The sequence below is a fragment of the Coregonus lavaretus genome (assembly GCF_964263955.1).
Source record: "Coregonus lavaretus genome assembly, chromosome: 29".
NCBI lineage: Eukaryota > Metazoa > Chordata > Actinopteri > Salmoniformes > Salmonidae > Coregonus > Coregonus lavaretus.
Genome location: NC_140016.1, coordinates 34,201,327 through 34,220,264, shown reverse-complemented (window position 1 = coordinate 34,220,264; position 18,938 = coordinate 34,201,327). Strand labels below are relative to the sequence as shown.

Here is an 18,938-nt window from a genome sequence, read left to right as displayed (position 1 = left end):
TTTAGAAACAACCAAAGGTCTTGCTTCGCAAACCTTTTATTGTTAAACACGCGCATAATTAGAGTATTTGTACATTAAGACTGCCGTTCCAGACATTTCGATTGTTTTTTTTGTTAGAATATTATACAGCAGATTTATGGAGAATTGCTGTGGGAGTGCTATTTATATCCTGTCAACTACTGATCATTCATCCATACTGTGTGTGTCCCATCATTGCAGCTTTGGAAATAAATTAACTATCCATCCATTGCTCCTTCCTGTGTTGAATCACTGATTTGAGGGACTGGACCAGGAAGGTCACACGTGCAGTGCCACACTAGTGCCCAAATCAGAATTAAGTAATGAGGAGAGAGACGATCCAGTCTACTTTGATCGGACTCGGAGGAATGGCAGATGGCGCGGGTCATTTCAAAAGTTGTTTTCCCCATTCTTGTCTTTTGTGAAAAAAAATTTAAGGTCAGATGGCCACACAAATGTACACTGCTCAAAAAAATAAAGGGAACACTTAAACAACACAATGTAACTCCAAGTCAATCACACTTCTGTGAAATCAAACTGTCCACTTAGGAAGCAACACTGATTGACAATACATTTCACATGCTGTTGTGCAAATGGAATAGACAACAGGTGGAAATTATAGGCAATTAGCAAGACACCCCCAATAAAGAAGTGATTCTGCAGGTGGTGACCACAGACCACTTCTCAGTTCCTATGCTTCCTGGCTGATGTTTTGGTCACTTTTGAATGCTGGCGGTGCTTTCACTCTAGTGGTAGCATGAGACGGAGTCTACAACCCACACAAGTGGCTCAGGTAGTGCAGCTCATCCAGGATGGCACATCAATGCGAGCTGCGGCAAGAAGGTTTGCTGTGTCTGTCAGCGTAGTGTCCAGAGCATGGAGACGCTACCAGGAGACAGGCCAGTACATCAGGAGACGTGGAGGAGGCCGTAGGAGGGCAACAACCCAGCAGCAGGACCGCTACCTCCGCCTTTGTGCAAGGAGGAGCAGGAGGGGCACTGCCAGAGCCCTGCAAAATGACCTCCAGCAGGCCACAAATGGGCATGTGTCTGCTCAAACGGTCAGAAACAGACTCCATGAGGGGGGTATGAGGGCCCGACGTCCACAGGTGGGGGTTGTGCTTACAGCCCAACACCGTGCAGGACGTTTGGCATTTGCCAGAGAACACCAAGATTGGCAAATTCGCCACTGGTGCCCTGTGCTCTTCACAGATGAAAGCAGGTTCACACTGAGCACATGTGACAGACGTGACAGTCTGGAGACGCCGTGGAGAACGTTCTGCTGCCTGCAACATCCTCCAGCATGACCGGTTTGGCGGTGGGTCAGTCATGGTGTGGGGTGGCATTTCTTTGGGGGGCCGCACTGCCCTCCATGTGCTCGCCAGAGGTAGCCTGACTGCCATTAGGCACTGAGATGAGATCCTCAGACCCCTTGTGAGACCATATGCTGGTGCGGTTGGCCCTGGGTTCCTCCTAATGCAAGACAATGCTAGACCTCATGTGGCTGGAGTGTGTCAGCAGTTCCTGCAAGAGGAAGGCATTGATGCTATGGACTGGCCCGCCCGTTCCCCAGACCTGAATCCAATTGAGCACATCTGGGACATCATGTCTCGCTCCATCCACTAACGCCACGTTGCACCACATACTGTCATCAGGAGCATGCCCAGGCGTTGTAGGGAGGTCATACAGGCACGTGGAGGCCACACACACTACTGAGCCTCATTTTGACTTGTTTTAAGGACATTACATCAAAGTTGGATCAGCCTGTAGTGTGGCTTTCCACTTTAATTTTGAGGGTGACTCCAAATCCAGACCTCCATGGGTTGATACATTTGATTTCCATTGATAATTTTTGTGTGATTTTGTTGTCAGCACATTCAACTAGGTAAAGAAAAAAGTATTTAATAAGATAATTTCATTCATTCAGATCTAGGATGTGTTGTTTAAGTGTTCCCTTTATTTTTTTGAGCAGTGTATATATTTGTATATGTCTTTATCACGAGTCACATTGATCGTGGTTTGTAAAGACTTTCACGCGTTTGCGCTTTTATGGACAGTAGGCTAGGCTACTTGTCGAATAACCAATCTGATTATGGGCAGCACAGCAGTGGAACTGTTTTTTGCACACAAAAATAGTATTGTTTTAGGCTTTAATCTTTAGAACTGACTGTATGTAACAATTTCTTTCATTAAATAAACAGTTTTATTTAATTTATTGAAGGCATGTACAAGTGTGCTCTTTGATACACAGGGTTTCTACACCAAAAATTAGTTGATATGCTGAAATTGTATAAACTTTCTTGAAACACTAATTGTGACACTTCCTGCAGGTCATGTAAGCAAGTGCTACAGAACTATATTTAAGCAATAAGGCCCGAGGTGGTGCGGTATATTTACATTTTAGTAATTTAGCAGACGCTCTTATCCAGAGCGACTTACAGTTAGTGAGTGCATACATTTTCATATACCACGGCTAAGGGCTGTTATTGTGCAGGACACAACGCGGAGTACCTGGATAAAGCCCTTACATATTGTCCATACACTGTATACCATAAAATCCTGAGGTGCCCTATTGCGATTATAAACTGGTTACCAACGTAATTAGACCAGTAAATAGTACTTTTGTTTTGTCATACCCAAGGTATACGGTCTGATATACCACAGCTTTCAGCATTCAGGGCTCGAACAAACCAGTTTATGATGATAAAACACACACACCCAACAGTAGTGAAAAGGGCAAGACAACGCCTCTTCCCTCAGGAGGCTGAAAAGATTTGGCATGGGCCCTCAAAGTTCTACAGCTGCACCATTGAGAGCATCTTGACTGTATCACCGCTTGGTATGGCAACTGCTTGGCATCGACCGCAAGGCACTCCAGAGGGTAGTGCGTGCAGCCCAGTACATTACATAACTGGGGCTGAGCTCTCTGCCAGGCTGTGTCAGAGGAAGGCCCTAAAAATTGTCAGACTCCAACTACCCAAGTCACAGACTGTTCTCTCAACAGGACTCTGAACAGCTTCTCTCAACACATAAAACTGCTAAATAGTTAACGAAATAGCTACCAGGACCATCTGCATTGACCCCTTTTGCGCCAACTCGACTCATCACATACGCTACGGTTACTGCTTATCTATCCTGTTGCCTAGTCACTTTACCCCTACCTAAATGTACATATATCTACCTCAATTACCACGTACCTCTGCAAAGTTATCATTACTCATTTATTGCTCTGCATTGTTTGGAAGGGCCCATAAATATAAAACATTTCACCGTTAGTCTACACCCGTTTACAGAGCATGCAACAAATTACATTTAATACATAAAAAATGAACAATTGTACTTGGGGTGTTAGTCATTTGATAGGATTATATAAAAACATAACACCAATCTTTGCTTCTATTACACACTTTGGTTCCTTTCGATTGAACATTTAACACGTCGGCCCATTACTAATTAGATTGGGCTTCCAATATTAATGTTTCCGTGAAGTCTGAATCACTGCATAATTTCTCACTTAAGTTAATGCATTTATGTAGTCTAGAGGTTTTTAGTGCACAAAAAGCATTGCACCATTTCCTCGCCCTGCAGAAAGACTGCACAACGTTCCCTCTGGTGGAGCAGAGTAGAATAATCTGACCATTCCACACTTTCAGAAGATCATACATCTCTTACTAGCTTAAATTTGGGTTTATACCAAGTAAAGATTCTAAAGTGAATCTGAATCCTCAACAAATTACACTGACAGGGTGACTAGTTAGTAATTTAGTCAATGCCCAGTGACCCTACTGGAGTGTGATGCCTTCCTGTAATCTAATGTAGAGCTTTGCGCCCTGACATAAAGTAGGTAACACCAGTATGATACATGGCTGGCAAATGTTGGGGATAAGAGACACTTACTTGCACTGGAAGCTTTTAAAACATTTCATACACGCATTTCCAGAGTAAAGGATGTATTGAGTTTAGAAACAACCACATTTCTTGTTTTGCAAATCTTTTATTGTTAAACACGCGCATAACCAGAGTATTTGTACATAAAGACTGCCGTTCAAGATAGCGTGGCTTCCTCTCCAGGTCCCAGCAGGTGGAAGATGCTGTTGATGCTGGAAATCTGAAGACCTGTGCATTTACAAGCCCAGCTTGGTCCTCCTCCAGTGTCTCCTCTTTGAGTTGTACCTGGAACACAGTGAAACCAGAAATGGCTCAGACTAATAACTAGCACAAGCAATCTCAATGGTGGCATTAGTTCAAAATCCATTCAAAGGCCATAGTAGACTGTTTGTATTTGGGCTTGTTAAGTTGTAAACACCATATTGTTTCTGTACAATTTATCTGAGCAGATGCATAAATCCAATGAAAGTCGTTTCACAAGACCAGAGAATACTGATTAACTGCATTTGACTGAAAATCTGTTGAGTCTGAAGGTAAAGCATATAATTCCAATGCCGTTTATTCCATTTGCTCAAAAGCAAGGAAATGATGCCAAGCAGAAAGAATACATCCACAATATGGGAGCGGGGGGGGGTGATGTAAGCCCCAACATGGCAAAAAGTCATCCAAACATACTATTTGATAAGAACCACATTACCTCAGTCAGTGCTCTAGACTAACTTTTTCGCACTTGCGGCACTGTTGCTACCAACTTTCAGTTGATGGCACCAGCACGTGATTGGGCGCACCAATTTTGGGGCGATAATGACCTGACCAGTGTCCCATAACGTACCTGCATTCCATAGAACCAGGCTAATAATGATTAGCCATCTTTTAAAGTAGCATGCCCTTGCAGGGCTTAACATTAAAAGTAAATTTGTCACTGGCACACCGGGCCAGTACCAACTGAAAGCTACTGGCCCGAATGAAAAGAATACTGGCCTGGGAAAACTGATGATAATTTAAAATGTTCTTTAAAATTTGCGGGCAGAGCATGTAACATATAACAACCTACCCTCCATACACAAATAATTACACATAACAATATCATATCTACATTGTTTGAAAGAAAAAACAACTTTTGCCAATCTCAAAAAAGGGTGTTATTGCTAGCGATTTTGAACAGTCAATCTACAGTTGTAGAGCAAAAATCTGGTTTTATATTTTGGTAAAATCTGTTTTCCCGGTTTCAGGTTCCTTTTCAAACGTTTTTTGCAAAACTACAGAATTGTGATGCTCAAAGTCCACAACGCTTAAACTACATCAGAAGAACACTTTTGAGGTCTGAACAATTCATTAAAAAACAGGGAGAGTGTAGTTGCCCTTTAATTCAATTGTGATCCTAGCAAGAGACTGTTGTGTTAGGCTAGTAGTGTTTTTGGACTGTACAATGTAGGCTACATGTGATGGCAGTTAGCAAAACAAATGCCCCGTGATTGATACAGATCATGATATCATTCTGACAGGCAGGCCTACTTTGCAGTCAACAATTCAATTTTTGGGAAGGAAAGCCATTAGAAATGTATTTAAACAGCGCATGATGAATGAATTGCGCATCACAAATATTCAACCAAGACCTCAGACCAAACTTCAAATACCTGGTCTGCACACCCATTGCTGTTTGAATATATATAAGTGTGAACTAAAACTGACACCCTAATTAAAAGTGTCACACTGTCATGTCAAAGGGTCGCAGCTTTGAGCCCTGTCAGTAGACAGCTATGATACTGTAGTCAATTGCACTGTCACTACTAAAGAGAATCCCCATCACAGGTGATGTGACCAGGTGTAAACTCCAAAGCAGAATGTTACTCTCAGCAGGATTAATGACAGCACTCCCACTGATTGGAGCACTGTAATTGCAGACCTGCTTTAGATGGTCAGAGCATCCATTCAGTACTAGTTAATGTTACACCATTTTATGCACTGTACAGGGGGATAGTGGGGATGCTAGGCTTGTAACTACACACATACCTGATCTTATTGCCAGTCTTCATTCTGATCCACTGTGGGATGGGCCTGTTCTGCTTCTGTTTCTTGGCGAGAAAGCGCTTGATCCTGAAAGTCTTGTGGGACGACTGAAATAAAGAGATGGGGCCGTGTTAGTTAACTAGGGTAACATACATCACATGTAAACCTACATTTCCTTCATCATGGCATGCTTAACTGACGTTTTAGGTAAGCATACCAACTAAGCTAACTCTTTGCACTTCCGTTACCGGTAGATGATTATAGGCAGAAAAATATGTTGAGGGCAGGAAGTCTACTTCCAGAACTCAAGTAAATTTCCTGGACAAACCGGTTTGGTCCACACGCTACTAAAACGTTACTTTTTAGGGATTCAATACTTGTATTGGAGACAATATAAAGGCTATCGGTGTTGCCGTTAAAACCACTTTATGCAAATGCCATGAACAATTATGCATTTCACTGATGTAGACAAGGATGTTATAAGATTTCACCTTACCATTTTGTCCGCAGTCCTTACACCACAATGGCGGAGGCCGAAGAGAAAGAACGAGGGGAAGCGTTGGTGACGTAGGCAATCCCAACCAATCAGAGTGTAGGAAAGTATTGCACTACGCGCACACAGCGTCATCAAGTGGACCCCTCCCGCATTGCATCAACATGAAGTTTCTGTACCACTTGAAGATTGTCTTAAAACCAATCTGGTGTAATGAATAAATCCCATACACAATTTAGAACAATATTTTTTTTTATTGCGCTCATTTCTAACTCTTGTTGAGCAAGGCTACATCAATCATGAAACAGAAAAAAATATAAGGTATAGATGTTTATTCCAATTAGAATTTCGTTACCATACTGTAGCATTATGTATGTATGAAGATGTATGAGTACAATGGGGAAGGCCACAAGTTAATAGTCACACATTAGGGGTTGCTTGCAGTCTCAAGTCAAGGCATAGCTCACAGTTCTATATTTCGCTTGTGCCCTTGAGCAAGGCACTTAACGCTAATTGCTCCTGTAAGTCGCTCTGGATAAGAGCATCTGCTAAATGACTAAAAATGTAAAATAAATGAAATGGCTATTTAATTATCCTGAATTTTTTTACCTGTACAGAGTATTAAGGACTTGTTGGGGAAATAGAAAACACACTTTTAAATGTATAAACCTAAAAAGGTGGTTAGATTTTGAAAGAAGCAACCGGATATATTTAAACCAGTAGCCTCCTACACTGTTCCTAAAATAGAAAACATGTATGTGAAACTGTTTTTATGTATGAACAACTAATGAGGGTGAAAGCCTATTCAATATAAGAACCGTGCTTCGCAAATGTGTAACACAGACTGTGTAGCAATACTGTAGTAAGGTCACTTTAAATTCATGTGGTCCTAGAGCGTTGGCTTTGTCTCGTTGCACCCTATAGCCGAACTCTCGCAAACATTAAAGTGCTAACTTTCCCTTGCTTTTCTCCATAAACAAAACTAAAAGAGGGGCACCTTCAGGCACTGAGGTCACATCCTTGCCTATGGTTGGGAGTGGGAGGACGGGATGTGGCTCTGCAGGAGTACCACTGCAGCAGCCTCTCTGGCACCAGCTTGCTTGGCTCAGAGCAGATCCCTCTCCTCAATCGTTTTATCATTCTTTATTTGTGGTAATTTTTGATCATTCATCTCCCTTCTCTTGGTCTCGCTCTGACTTTCTCTCCCCAGCATGAGATTCTCCTCCTCCTCGGTTCCTGGCACCTGGCTGGTATAGCTGAACGGCAGGCCGATCCTGATGCACAAGGGAATGAAATGGCTGTGGTTAAGAGACTAAAAAAAAAAGACAAAAGTATTAAGAAATGTGATCAGATCAACATAGGAAATCAAGAGAAAATTGTACAAATGTAATAGAGTATCCCGATTACCCCAAGGAATTGATTAGGAAAAATGTGTATTTGACTATATACCAAGAAAGACTGAAGTTATTACCTTGTTTCTTAAACGATCTCTTTTAGCTTTCTCCTCCCTCAGGGTTTCTTCTGACTTTTTAGGCTTATCAGTATGGCTTGCGGAGTTCCCGGCATTCTCGCCCTTTCTCCTTTCCCAGACATGATCTCCTTTCTCCTTTCTCCCTTCTTCCTCTCGCTTTCTGTAGGACTTCTCTCCATCGCGCCGTTCCCTCCTCCTTCGTCGATCCTCGTCTTGTCGTCTGATGCGCTCCTTCTCTTTCTGCCGCTGCTCCCTCTCCTTGTCTCGTTCGCGGTCCCTGTCCCTGTCTACGTCACGCTCTCTGAAGTCTTTGTGTCCATCTTCAGCTCTGAAAGACAAGCACATTTACATGAATACAATATAAGCCTTTACATTAAAGACCTGTAACATCTCTGAGAAGAATGGTGGTGACCCCTCACTTCCATGATAACCTATCCTCCCTGGTTTCGTGGTTTTGGCGTTTCTTCATATCAGGACCCCCAGGAGCTCTGTCGTCTTTCATCTTGTCCTTCTCAGGGTTCTTTGACTTCTCTTTAGGCTTCTCAACATCCACGTCATCTCCTCTGTCTGGTTTTCTCAGGAGCTGAACAGAGAGACAAAACGCATAACCAACATGAAAAGAGCAGTCTTATTCTGCTACAATCTCTTCGGAATCACCTGTATCATCATGCAGTCGAGTAGTTTGACAGGATTTCTTCTCCTTTCCATACCTTGATTTTTGGCCCCTCCTTCCCTTGGTCTTTATCCTTCTCGGAAGATTTGTCTCCTTTCTTGAACTTCTCGGCTTCTTTGCGCTTCCTCCTGTCCTCCTCCCTCCACTTCCGACGTTCCTCGTCCCGCAGGCGCTTCCGTTCGAGCTCTCGTCTCCTCCTTTCCTCTTTCTTTTCCTCACGGATTCTCTGACCATCAGCAGACAAAAGCCACATGAATAGTCTATCCAGCCTCATATACCATGCAAGAACACAGCTAAAATACATACCTGTTTGTTCTTTAAGAAGTCCAAGAGGGGAGTCATTTTCTTAGCTAAAGGGGGAAAAATTTGTAAAATCATGCCTCATCTATTACCGAAATATCCCTTTCGCAGGGAACACTACTTGATTTCATATTGACACTCATCTAGAGTGTTTCAACTGGCTTTGATTTCAACCAAATGTAACCAGAAAATATGTTTACCTCCATGTTTACATACCTACTAGTTCCTTTGTTTTAGCCTCAATTTCCTCCAGTAGAGTCTCGGGGGTGGATGTAAACTTTTCATCAGCGCCATTATAAATCTCCAGGAATTTCTTGTAGTCAGCATCTAAAAGAACAAACTGTGTTGTAGCCTTGCTAGAGCTAGATGATCTAAATGGTGTGCAATTGCAAACAACCGTAAAATGACTCATGTAACATTTTCACCTTCATCTATTGTTCCACTTTTACCATCCTTTTTCTTACTCCTTTTTTTGGCAATCTTTTGAAAAGGAGCAAATTCAACAATGGCTGGATACTCCTGCCCTGTTAAACAAAATAAGCCACAGCATTAACACACACACAAGGCAATCAGAAGCTGCTGCTATATGTAGGCTAATATTGCGTGGTGGTTATTAGTTCTAAGATATTGGTGCTTTTTGAGGTCAGTTCGGTTTCAGTTCGATTATTAAAAAATTATCACGGTTTTCCATTTTGATAATTAAAAACATTAAATGCATTATGAAATTCAATTATTTTAGATATTTTAAATTGAAATTCCTAAGCCAAAAATAGTTAACATTAAATTGCCAAAACATTGAAAAATAGGAAATTACTATGGAAGAATACAATATTTCAGTTATGTATATAACTTATTTTTTATTTGATGACTATTTTTAATTCCTTAAAGTCATCATCTCATCTCTGCTCAGGCAGTAGCAGCCAGCCAGCACCGACCATCTAATGCAATCTCTGTCTGTGCTCCCCATACTGTACTGTCTTTAGTCATCTTATTTAGCTAGGCTAGCCTGTGTACGTATGCTGCAGAGCTGTCTGACGAAATATTTGTACTATTTCTTTAAAGTAGATAAGGCATACTTTCACAAACTGTCTCTCTCCCTCTTCGTTGTGTACATTCCGCTCTCATGCGGTCTGTGTCTATGTAACCTAACATAGCAGGTGTAAAAGTGTATCTGTCACCGTCCGAGCCGGAAAAAACAGGCACAATGGATTATGGTCATTGTAGTTAATTACCACATTTCTGCGCTGAGCTAGGTTGAATATTTGCTTGATGAAAACTACAACTCAGCCCTGCATCCCGAATAGTTTGACATAATTCTCTCATGAATGATTTGATTTCTCTAGAGAAACGGTACGTTGGGCTCACAAAAAAACTAAATGGAATTAAAGTAATTTAACAGACATCAGTCAATTAGTTGTTTAATAACCGGGAAAAAAATAAATGTTGGTTAATGCTCAGCACTATTATTAGACGTCAATATCTTATTTAAATAAAATGTATCACACCTCCATTATCAACGAACACATATCCATCAAACCGGTCTCTGAAAAGTACAATATCTTCCTGAATCTTGAAATTGATGTATGCTCTGGCGAAGACGTGGGGGTACATGCTGTATAGAAGAAAAACTAAGTAAGTAACCAGGGTACCAAATATGTGATTCTGACAGACAATGGTTCATCAACAGTACTATACGCACCTGCTGTCATTGGCGAAAAATTCTAGGTAGTCCACTTCTGGAAGTGGCTGCAATTGTTCCTCCAGTTCCTCCTTGGTTATGCTTGGAGGCAGACGTCGGATAATGATCTGTGGAAAAAAAATAGGCACTCAAATTTTAACTTATTAAGAGAATATCCAAGTCAGATTGTTAAAATAGCAGTTTAAGCTTCTAAGTGTTGGTTAACTTAACTAACGGTAACTAGCTAACTTACTTAGCTAGTTTAGCTGGCTGTAACAGGTTCACTAACTTAGACATGTCTGTTAACGTTACTCTTCAATAGGCAACATTCAAAAGATAACTAGCCAAGTTCAATTAAAAAAAGTTCAATTACAGGCTAATCACGCCTGATTTACTAGTTAGCAAGCAGGAGTAGCTAGCCAAGTTAAATCCGTGTAGCTAGCTAGCTGCTTTGGCTTAGCTAGCTAACTGTCTACAGTAGCTGGCGTAACGTTACCTTCGTCATTGCTTCTTTCTTCTCCGGCTTTGGCTTCTCCGTTTTTTCAATGTTTTCGCATTTTATCTCCATCCTTTCCTCCATCGGACGAGTGTTTTCCTTGTCCTCTTTCATATTTATGCCATAAACTTGTAGCAATCTGCAGACCTGTATAAACGTTTTTGATTGCTAACTTGCTGCTAGTTCCTTCTCTCAGTCAACAACAAAAACCGGTTGTTGATTGGCTGCTGGGAGAGACGTTCTGCGACACTTGAAAGTGTGTTGCGTCAGTGATGGGGTGGTGTCCACTAGTTACCATAGCCACAAAGTCAAAATTGGCTATATCGTAAAAATGATTGAAAACTAAAAATAGCTTTTTGGTCTTAATTTAAGGTTAGGCATAAAGTTATCAGTGTGGTTAGGTTTTAAATCGAAATTTAATTTGAGACATTTGAGAAATAGGCGGGATTTCTTACTTGGTGGCTGTGGTAACTAATGACAACTAGTGACGACCGTGTGGGGGGGTCGATTGGAAACAATGTGGTTTACTTTGGCCACAAATATTTAAATATAAGACAGTGGATACATAGTACCAAGCAGTGGCGGCTCCTGAAAAAATTCTCAGGGGGGGCAATTTTTCTGATGATTTAGGTGACCTACACACATTTTAAAAAAGATATGTCCAGCAACAACATGAAGACAGGGGCAGCATATAAGTCAATGCCAGAAGCATTTATTGACTGATCTCAAAAGTGTTGGCTTACAAAAGCAAAATAAGTTATCACAGTAAAAATAATCAAGGGTGTTCTTTCACATTCCTCAACACTGCATAAACAATATGCATTTCCATAAACAAATGAAATATCAGCTGAAAATACAGCATCTTGGTATTTGTTCAGATTGCAGGATCAACAAGAGCTTTTACCACATTTTTTGCCTCATGGTTGAATTGGAAATATGTGCACCTGAGCATAATTCACAACAAGCAAGCAGGAGCTTTTGATAGAGGCTACTGAAAACATTGATGCAAGTTATTGGTAATAAGAAATTTTTATAGACTTCCATATTCTGCCCTCTTGTATAGATTTGTGAAAATGAACAGTGATAGACATTTTGCCTGAAAACAGAATTTGAAAATAATTTCTAGAAAAGGTAAACACAGCTATCGGTATGGCTTTGTAAAAATGAACAACCATATTCTGGCCAATTGTATAGATTTGTAAATATGAACAACCATATTCTGGCCAATTGTATAGATTTGTAAAAATGAACATGAACAGATTATATTTTTTTTTTTACATTTAAAAAAATGAAAAATAACTATTTTAAACAACATCAACTGTGAACTGATTTGGGCGTGTGTGTGTTAAAGAGACAGACAGGGAGGGACAAAGAGAGAGAGAGGCTACATTACTTGTACTGAAACTGTTCTCTTCTCTCTTTCAATGCAGCAAAGCGGTCAATGACTTTCTCATTGAAATCAGGCATGCTGAGGACTAGTTCCCTCTCCATGGAAAGCATGGCCAGTGCATTCAGACGTTCCTGGCCCATTGAATTTCGCAGGAATGTCTTAACTCGTGTCAAAGTTGAGAAACATCTCTCAGCTTCAGCTGTTGTCATGGGAGTAGTTATGAGGATGTTCAACAGAGTCACAGTCTCAGAGAACGTCTCCTGGAGGTTGTAGCTCATGAGAACCTGGTACAGTGCCAGTGCACCACAGTTTGACTTTCACGTCGTCGGCAAAAAGACCGTTCAGTCTCTCCAAAAGCACACTGGCGATTGAGACTGAGGTTGATTCCGAGATGGGAAGGAACTCAAAAAAGCGCTCCTGCACTTTGTGGTTGCTATCTATGTACCTCAGCACAAGCACCAGCTGTGTCTGTGTAGAAACGTCCGTGGTCTCGTCAGCTTGGATAGCTACGAAGTTCGCCGACTTCACCTCCTCCACAATATGTTCCCTCATGACCGCTAGCATACACTCCAGTAGCTCGTTTTGAATGGTCTTTGATGTGAACTTCTTTCAAAGAGACAATCGAGTTGCACTGAACGCTAGCCATGTTGATAGTAGTACGTGAATTGATTGACGCTGCTACCCGCTCTTTTCTTAGTTACGTTCATGGTTATGTTACGTATGACGAAAGCGCGTAAGTGCAAGCCCTCAGAAACCCATAGAGATTGTATTGAAAGCTCTGATATTTGAAAAAAAAAGATTTTACATGATAGTCTATGAGAGACCCCTGGGCGATTTTCAACCTGACTGAAATCGCCCCAAAAGGGGCGGGCCATTTGAAGCACGACTTTAGCCTGATTGGACATTTAGTGGCAGATCAGACGTCTAGATTAGAACACTGATAACTACTGTTGCCGTCAGGGGCGGCCTGTTCAATAGGGCGATATGGGCGACGCACTGCCAAACGGGAAAAGGAAGGGATTTTTTTTCTAATCAATTATATCACGGCAACAGTAGTTATCAGTGTTGTAATCTATACGTCTGATCTGCCACAGTGCCACACTGCCACTAAATGTCGAATCAGGCTAAAGTCGTGCTTCAAATGGCTCCCCCCCCTTTTGGGGCGATTTCAGTCAGGTTGAAAATCGCCCAGAAGTCTCTCATAGCCTCTAATGTAAAATCTATTTTTTTCAAATTTCAGAGCCTTCAATACAATCTCTATGGGTGTCTGAGGGCTTGCACTTACGCGCTTTCATCATACGTAACGTAACCATGAACGTAACTGAGAAAAGAGCGGATTGTGTCTTTGAAAGAAGTTCCTTTTTGTCGGCGAACAAATGAAGATAAATTGGCAACGAAACAATTAGGACCTCCCAGACCAAATTTAATAATTCAACAGGTTTCTACTAAAGGCGGAAAGTCCTACACCCGAGGATTTTCCAAAAATTGGTACAAACGGAAAAATAACATTGCCACTCAACTTGATGAGGGAATGGGATACAGGCTAGCTGTCCGCCGCCACAACGATGAGGTTAGTGTTGATAATCACAAGTTTACTGGAGAACTGAGACCAAGTAGAGACTTTGGACAGGGTGGATATGGTATAATAAAGGCAGTTTATTCAGAGGTAAAGATATCTGGAATCGCGTGCACGGACCCGTTCGTCAAACTCTTAGGGAGCTATAAATTAAGCCCCATTACTTACCATATCAGATAAGAGAAATTGCTGCAGCTACATATATTTTACATCCTGGCCCTACATAGTTCACTATTTGCATCACTTACCAAAATATTACATGTGGTCATATATGCTTGGAAAGTGGAGATGCCATAGAACGTCAAAAAAGTAAACATTGCTGGAGACACATTGCCGTTTTGGAGAAGACATCGCGTTTGCTAGCGAAGAGATTTGTTGTGGCAAATGAACTTGGGCTGGGAATTGCCAGGAACCTCACGATAAGATATATGCATCAGCATTGCGAGTCTCATGATTCTATACGTATTGCGATTCGATACTGTGATTTTATTGCGCACCATATGTCTGTTGCAGAGGGATCAGAAAGCCATGAGAACGAGTTTTGATCAGTCATGGAAATAAAAGTGCTGAAAACAAATTGGCTCCCAATGTGAAAAGATTGAGAACAAGCTATGAAGGAACAATAATGGTGTTTTGGTGCAGGTACAGCCAACTAGCGCTAAAATATTGCGATATTGTCAATACAGTATATCGTAAAGTATCACTATGTAACTCGATTTCTTTCACCCCAATCCCTCAAATTAACGGTAAATAACTGAATTGTTTGCCCCACATTTAGCTAAGATGATTAGCTAGCCAGCTAAAATGTTTTATTTAGTTAGCAGTCGCATCTACAATAGTTTACTGTCAATAACATGTCTCCAAAAATGACGTGGTGTCTCCAATTGTGTTGACATTTTACAATTGCGATGCGCATCCATGAGTATCCACTTTCTGTAGCTCAGCTGGTAGAGCATGGCGCTTGTAACGCCAAGGTAGTGGGTTCGATCCCCGGGACCACCCATACACAAAAATGTATGCACGCATGACTGTAAGTCGCTTTGGATAAAAGCGTCTGCTAAATGGCATATTATTATTATTATTATTATTATCTGAAGAGAGCCCCGAAACATTGTGTGCAGACATTTTATGCAATAAATGAAGTAGGTTGAATCTAGTAGTTCTGATCTTCTGATTGGTCCTGATGAGTTGGGCGAGGTCCCCTCCAGGCTACTGTCACTGTTGCATTGGCTCTGAGTCGGGTTCTCTGTCTTCAAATGTTCAGCCTAAGAGAGGGGATTTTTGTGTGTGTGTGTGTGTGTGTGTGTTTAACAGTGATGATGTGTGTGTGTGTGTGTGTGTGTGTGTGTGTGTGTGTGTGTGTGTTTAACAGTGATGATGTGTGTGTGTGTGTGTTTGTGTGTGTGTGTGTGTGTGTCCTCAGAGCAAGAACTCGTGAGTTGGAAGAACTGAGAGGCCTATGGCGTGGGTGTTGTCCTTGGCCACCTGCTGACAAGGCTGACAAGATAGGACCCTTTTGTCCATTGTTATTGGATAGGAACAGAACTTATAACCAGCTCCTGACCTAAATAGATCTTAGCACAACATTTTACTCAACATATCATATTCCATATTCACTATAACAAATATATTTACTACGACATTAGCAAGAACCGCCACATCCTCAGCCGGCTAATCCAGTGTGTGAAGTTTTGAGTGTTTGAGTTAGCTTTGCGAGGCAAAGATGAAACTGAGGGCTCCACCAACCCTGGTAAGCCAACACTTTTGAGATCAGTCAATAAATGCTTCTGGTATTGACTTATATGCTGCCCCTGTCTTCATGTTGTTGCTGGACATATCTTTTTTAAAATGTGTGTAGGTCACCTAAATCATCAGAAAAATTGCCCCCCCTGAGAAATTTTTCAGGAGCCGCCACTGGTTGCCGTGATATAATTGATTAGAAAAAAAATCCCTTCCTTTTCCCGTTTGGCAGTGCGTCGCCCATATCGCCCTAATGAACACACCGCCCCTGGTACCAAGTAAATAACAGCAGTGTAGGTGTAAGTACACTGAATAAAAATATAAACGCAACATTTCAAAGATTTTACTGAGTTAGTTCAAATAAGGAAAATCAGTCAATTGAAATAAATAAATTAAGCCCTAATCTATGGATCACATGACTGGGAATACAGATATGCATCTGTTGGTCACAGATACCTTAAAATAAAAAAAGTGTGGATCAGAAACCCAATCAATTTCTGGTGTGACCACCATTTGCAATGTGACACATCTCCTTCATATAGAGTTGATCAGGCTGTTGGTTGAGGCCTGTAGAATGTTGTCCTACTCCTCTTCAATGGCTGTGCAAACTTGCTGTATATTAACTGGAACAAACTGTTGTACGCGTCGATCCAGAGCATCCCAAACGTGCTTAATGGGTGACATGTCTGGTGAGTATGCAGGACATGGAAGAATGGGACATTTTCAGATTCCAGGAATTGTGTACAGATCCTTGTGACATGGGGCTGTGCATTATCATGCTAAAGTATGAGGTGATGGAGGCAGATGAATGGCACAACAATGGGCCTCAGGATCTGTCATGGTATCTCTGCGTATTCAAATTGCCATCAATAAAATGCAATTGTGTTTGTTGTCCATAGCTTATGCCTACCCATACCATAACCCCACCACCACGGGGCACTCTGTTCACAACGTTGACATCAGCAAACCGCTCACCCACACAACCCAATAAACACTCTGCCATCTCCCCGGTACAGTTGAAACCGGGATTCATCCGTGAAGAGCACACTTCTCCAGCGTGCCAGTGACCATCGAAGGTGAGCATTTGCCCACGGAGGTCGGTTGTGACGCCGAGCTGCAGTCAGATCAAGACCCTGGTGAGGACGACGAGCACGCAGATGAGCTTCCCCGATTCGGTTTCCGACAGTTTGTGCAGAAATTCTTCATTGTGCAAACCCACAGTCTCATCAGCTGTCTGGGTGGCTGGTCTCAGACCATCCTGCAGGTGAGGAAGCCGGATGTGGAAGTCCTAGGCTGGCGTGGTTACACGTGGTCTGCGGTTGTGAAGCCGGTTGGACGTACTGTCAAATTCTCTAAAACGATGTTGGAATGGATTTATGGTAGAGAAATGAACATTACATTATCTGGCAACAGCTCTGGTGGACATTCCTGCCAATTGCACGCTCCCTCAAAACTTGACACATCTGTGGCATTGTTTTGTGTGACAAAACTGCACATTTTAGACTGGCCTTTTATTGCCCCAGCACAAGGTGCGCCTGTGTAATTATCATGCTGTTTAATCAGCGTCTTGATATGCCACACCTGTCAGGTGGGTGGATGATCTATCTTGGCAAAGGAGAAATGTTCACTAACAGGGAAATAAAATAATTTGTGGACAAAATTTGACAGAAATAAGCTTTTTGTGTGTATGGAAAATGTATGGGATCTTTTATTTAAGCTCATGAAACCAACACTTTACATGTTGGGTTTATATTATTGTTCAGTATATGTGACTAGCTATGTGATTTATTAGAAAAGTATTATGTACTGCACTGACACTTCAAAGTCGTAGGATGGCGCTGTGATATAAAATCAAAAAACAGCTTCAAGTTCCGGAAATGAACGAATGACCGTCAACGCTTCAGGTCGGTCGACATTTTGGTAGACTTTCTTAGCAAGTTAGCAAAATAAACTGGCATATTTGGCCGCCAGACACCTCTCATATAGCAGTGTTTGACAAATAAGCGATTTTGTCACTTGCTTCACCCACATTGCAACTATGTGGTACGAAATTCTTCCTGGTCTTGGCGTCATGACAGCTTGTCTCATCCTTCCGGGGGTTTTCACTGCACAGATCCACAAACTGACCAACGGGGGGAAGGTGAGAGAATGTTGCTTTCCAATGTTTTGAATGACTGCAGTAGCTAGCAAAATATTCATTTTTAAACTGGTTGAAGTTATACTATTAACAATTTTTGTATACTAGTAGTAAATTAGCTGCGTTAACACTTATTCTCCTTAACTTTTGCTTAGGAAAAGAGAATCGCCAGGGTTCCATACCAGTGGTATCTGATGGAGAGAGACAGAAGAGTGTCAGGAGTGGATTTGTATTACAAATCGAAGGTAAATAGCTAGGCGATTAATTCAAATGTCAATGCAGTCATTTAGTACTGTAACGTTATTACAACTGACCAGCAGTCAGCCATCGCTTAGGCCTAACTAACTATTTATTCTTTACAGGGACTTGAGAACATCCACTGATTCCAAGATCTCACATATTAATGGAATTCTAATCTGTCATAATTTGTTGTAAATTAATAAAGTTCTATATTGTCTGAATTAATCATTTTCTTTGTTTAGTTACTACTCATTATGTTGAAAACCTGACGAAAAAACAAATCGGGTTTACAGTTCAATGTATTCAATAGGCAATTGTCACTATCTATTACTCCTAAGGAATTACTCATATTCACTGATAATCATAACATGTTATGTCTGTCTGAACCAATGATGTGTGTGTATACACTGAAAAAAAAATATATTCAACAATTTCAATAATTTAACTGAATTACAGTTCATATAAGGAAATAAGTCAATTGAAATACATTTATTAGGCCCTAATCTATGGATTCCACATGGCTGGGCAGGGGTGCAGCCACCTGGCAGGGCATAGGCCCACCCACTGGGGAGCCAGGCCCAGCCAAACAATGTGTTTTTCCCCACAAAATTGCTTTATGCAGACAGAAATACTCCTCAGTTTCATCAGCTGTCCGGGTGGCTGGTCTCAGACGATCCCGCAGGTGAAGAAGCCGGATGTGGAGGACCTGGGATGGCATGGTTACGCGTGATCTGCGGTTTTGAGGCCGGTTGGACGTACTGCTAAATTCTCTAAAAGGACACGGTAGAGAAATGAACATTACATTCTCTGGCAACAGCTCTGGTGGACA

The 18,938-nt window shown here is 41.6% G+C and overlaps 3 protein-coding genes across 3 annotated transcripts; 1 reads left to right on the top strand and 2 right to left on the bottom strand.

The window, feature by feature from the left end:
* Positions 1-3,991: 3,991 nt before the first annotated feature.
* rpl39 (ribosomal protein L39) lies at positions 3,992-6,491 on the bottom strand. Its single transcript, XM_084147372.1, has 3 exons — positions 6,412-6,491; positions 5,919-6,022; positions 3,992-4,190 (listed from the first exon to the last, which is right to left on the bottom strand). Exons 1-3 carry the CDS (start codon positions 6,412-6,414, stop codon positions 4,142-4,144), a joined length of 156 nt encoding a protein of 51 aa, XP_084003498.1. The 5' UTR covers positions 6,415-6,491; the 3' UTR covers positions 3,992-4,141.
* Positions 6,492-6,725: 234 nt separating this feature from the next.
* Positions 6,726-11,248, bottom strand: LOC311104729 (regulator of nonsense transcripts 3B-like). Its single transcript, XM_084146623.1, has 10 exons — positions 11,027-11,248; positions 10,552-10,658; positions 10,358-10,464; positions 9,278-9,376; positions 9,069-9,179; positions 8,859-8,902; positions 8,590-8,778; positions 8,299-8,462; positions 7,880-8,207; positions 6,726-7,682 (listed from the first exon to the last, which is right to left on the bottom strand). Exons 1-10 carry the CDS (start codon positions 11,138-11,140, stop codon positions 7,572-7,574), a joined length of 1,374 nt encoding a protein of 457 aa, XP_084002749.1. The 5' UTR covers positions 11,141-11,248; the 3' UTR covers positions 6,726-7,571.
* Positions 11,249-17,609: 6,361 nt separating this feature from the next.
* On the top strand, positions 17,610-18,334 carry ndufa1 (NADH:ubiquinone oxidoreductase subunit A1). The gene is made up of 3 exons (XM_084146879.1): positions 17,610-17,872; positions 18,025-18,114; positions 18,232-18,334. Exons 1-3 carry the CDS (start codon positions 17,771-17,773, stop codon positions 18,250-18,252), a joined length of 213 nt encoding a protein of 70 aa, XP_084003005.1. The 5' UTR covers positions 17,610-17,770; the 3' UTR covers positions 18,253-18,334.
* The last annotated feature ends 604 nt before the right edge of the window (positions 18,335-18,938 follow it).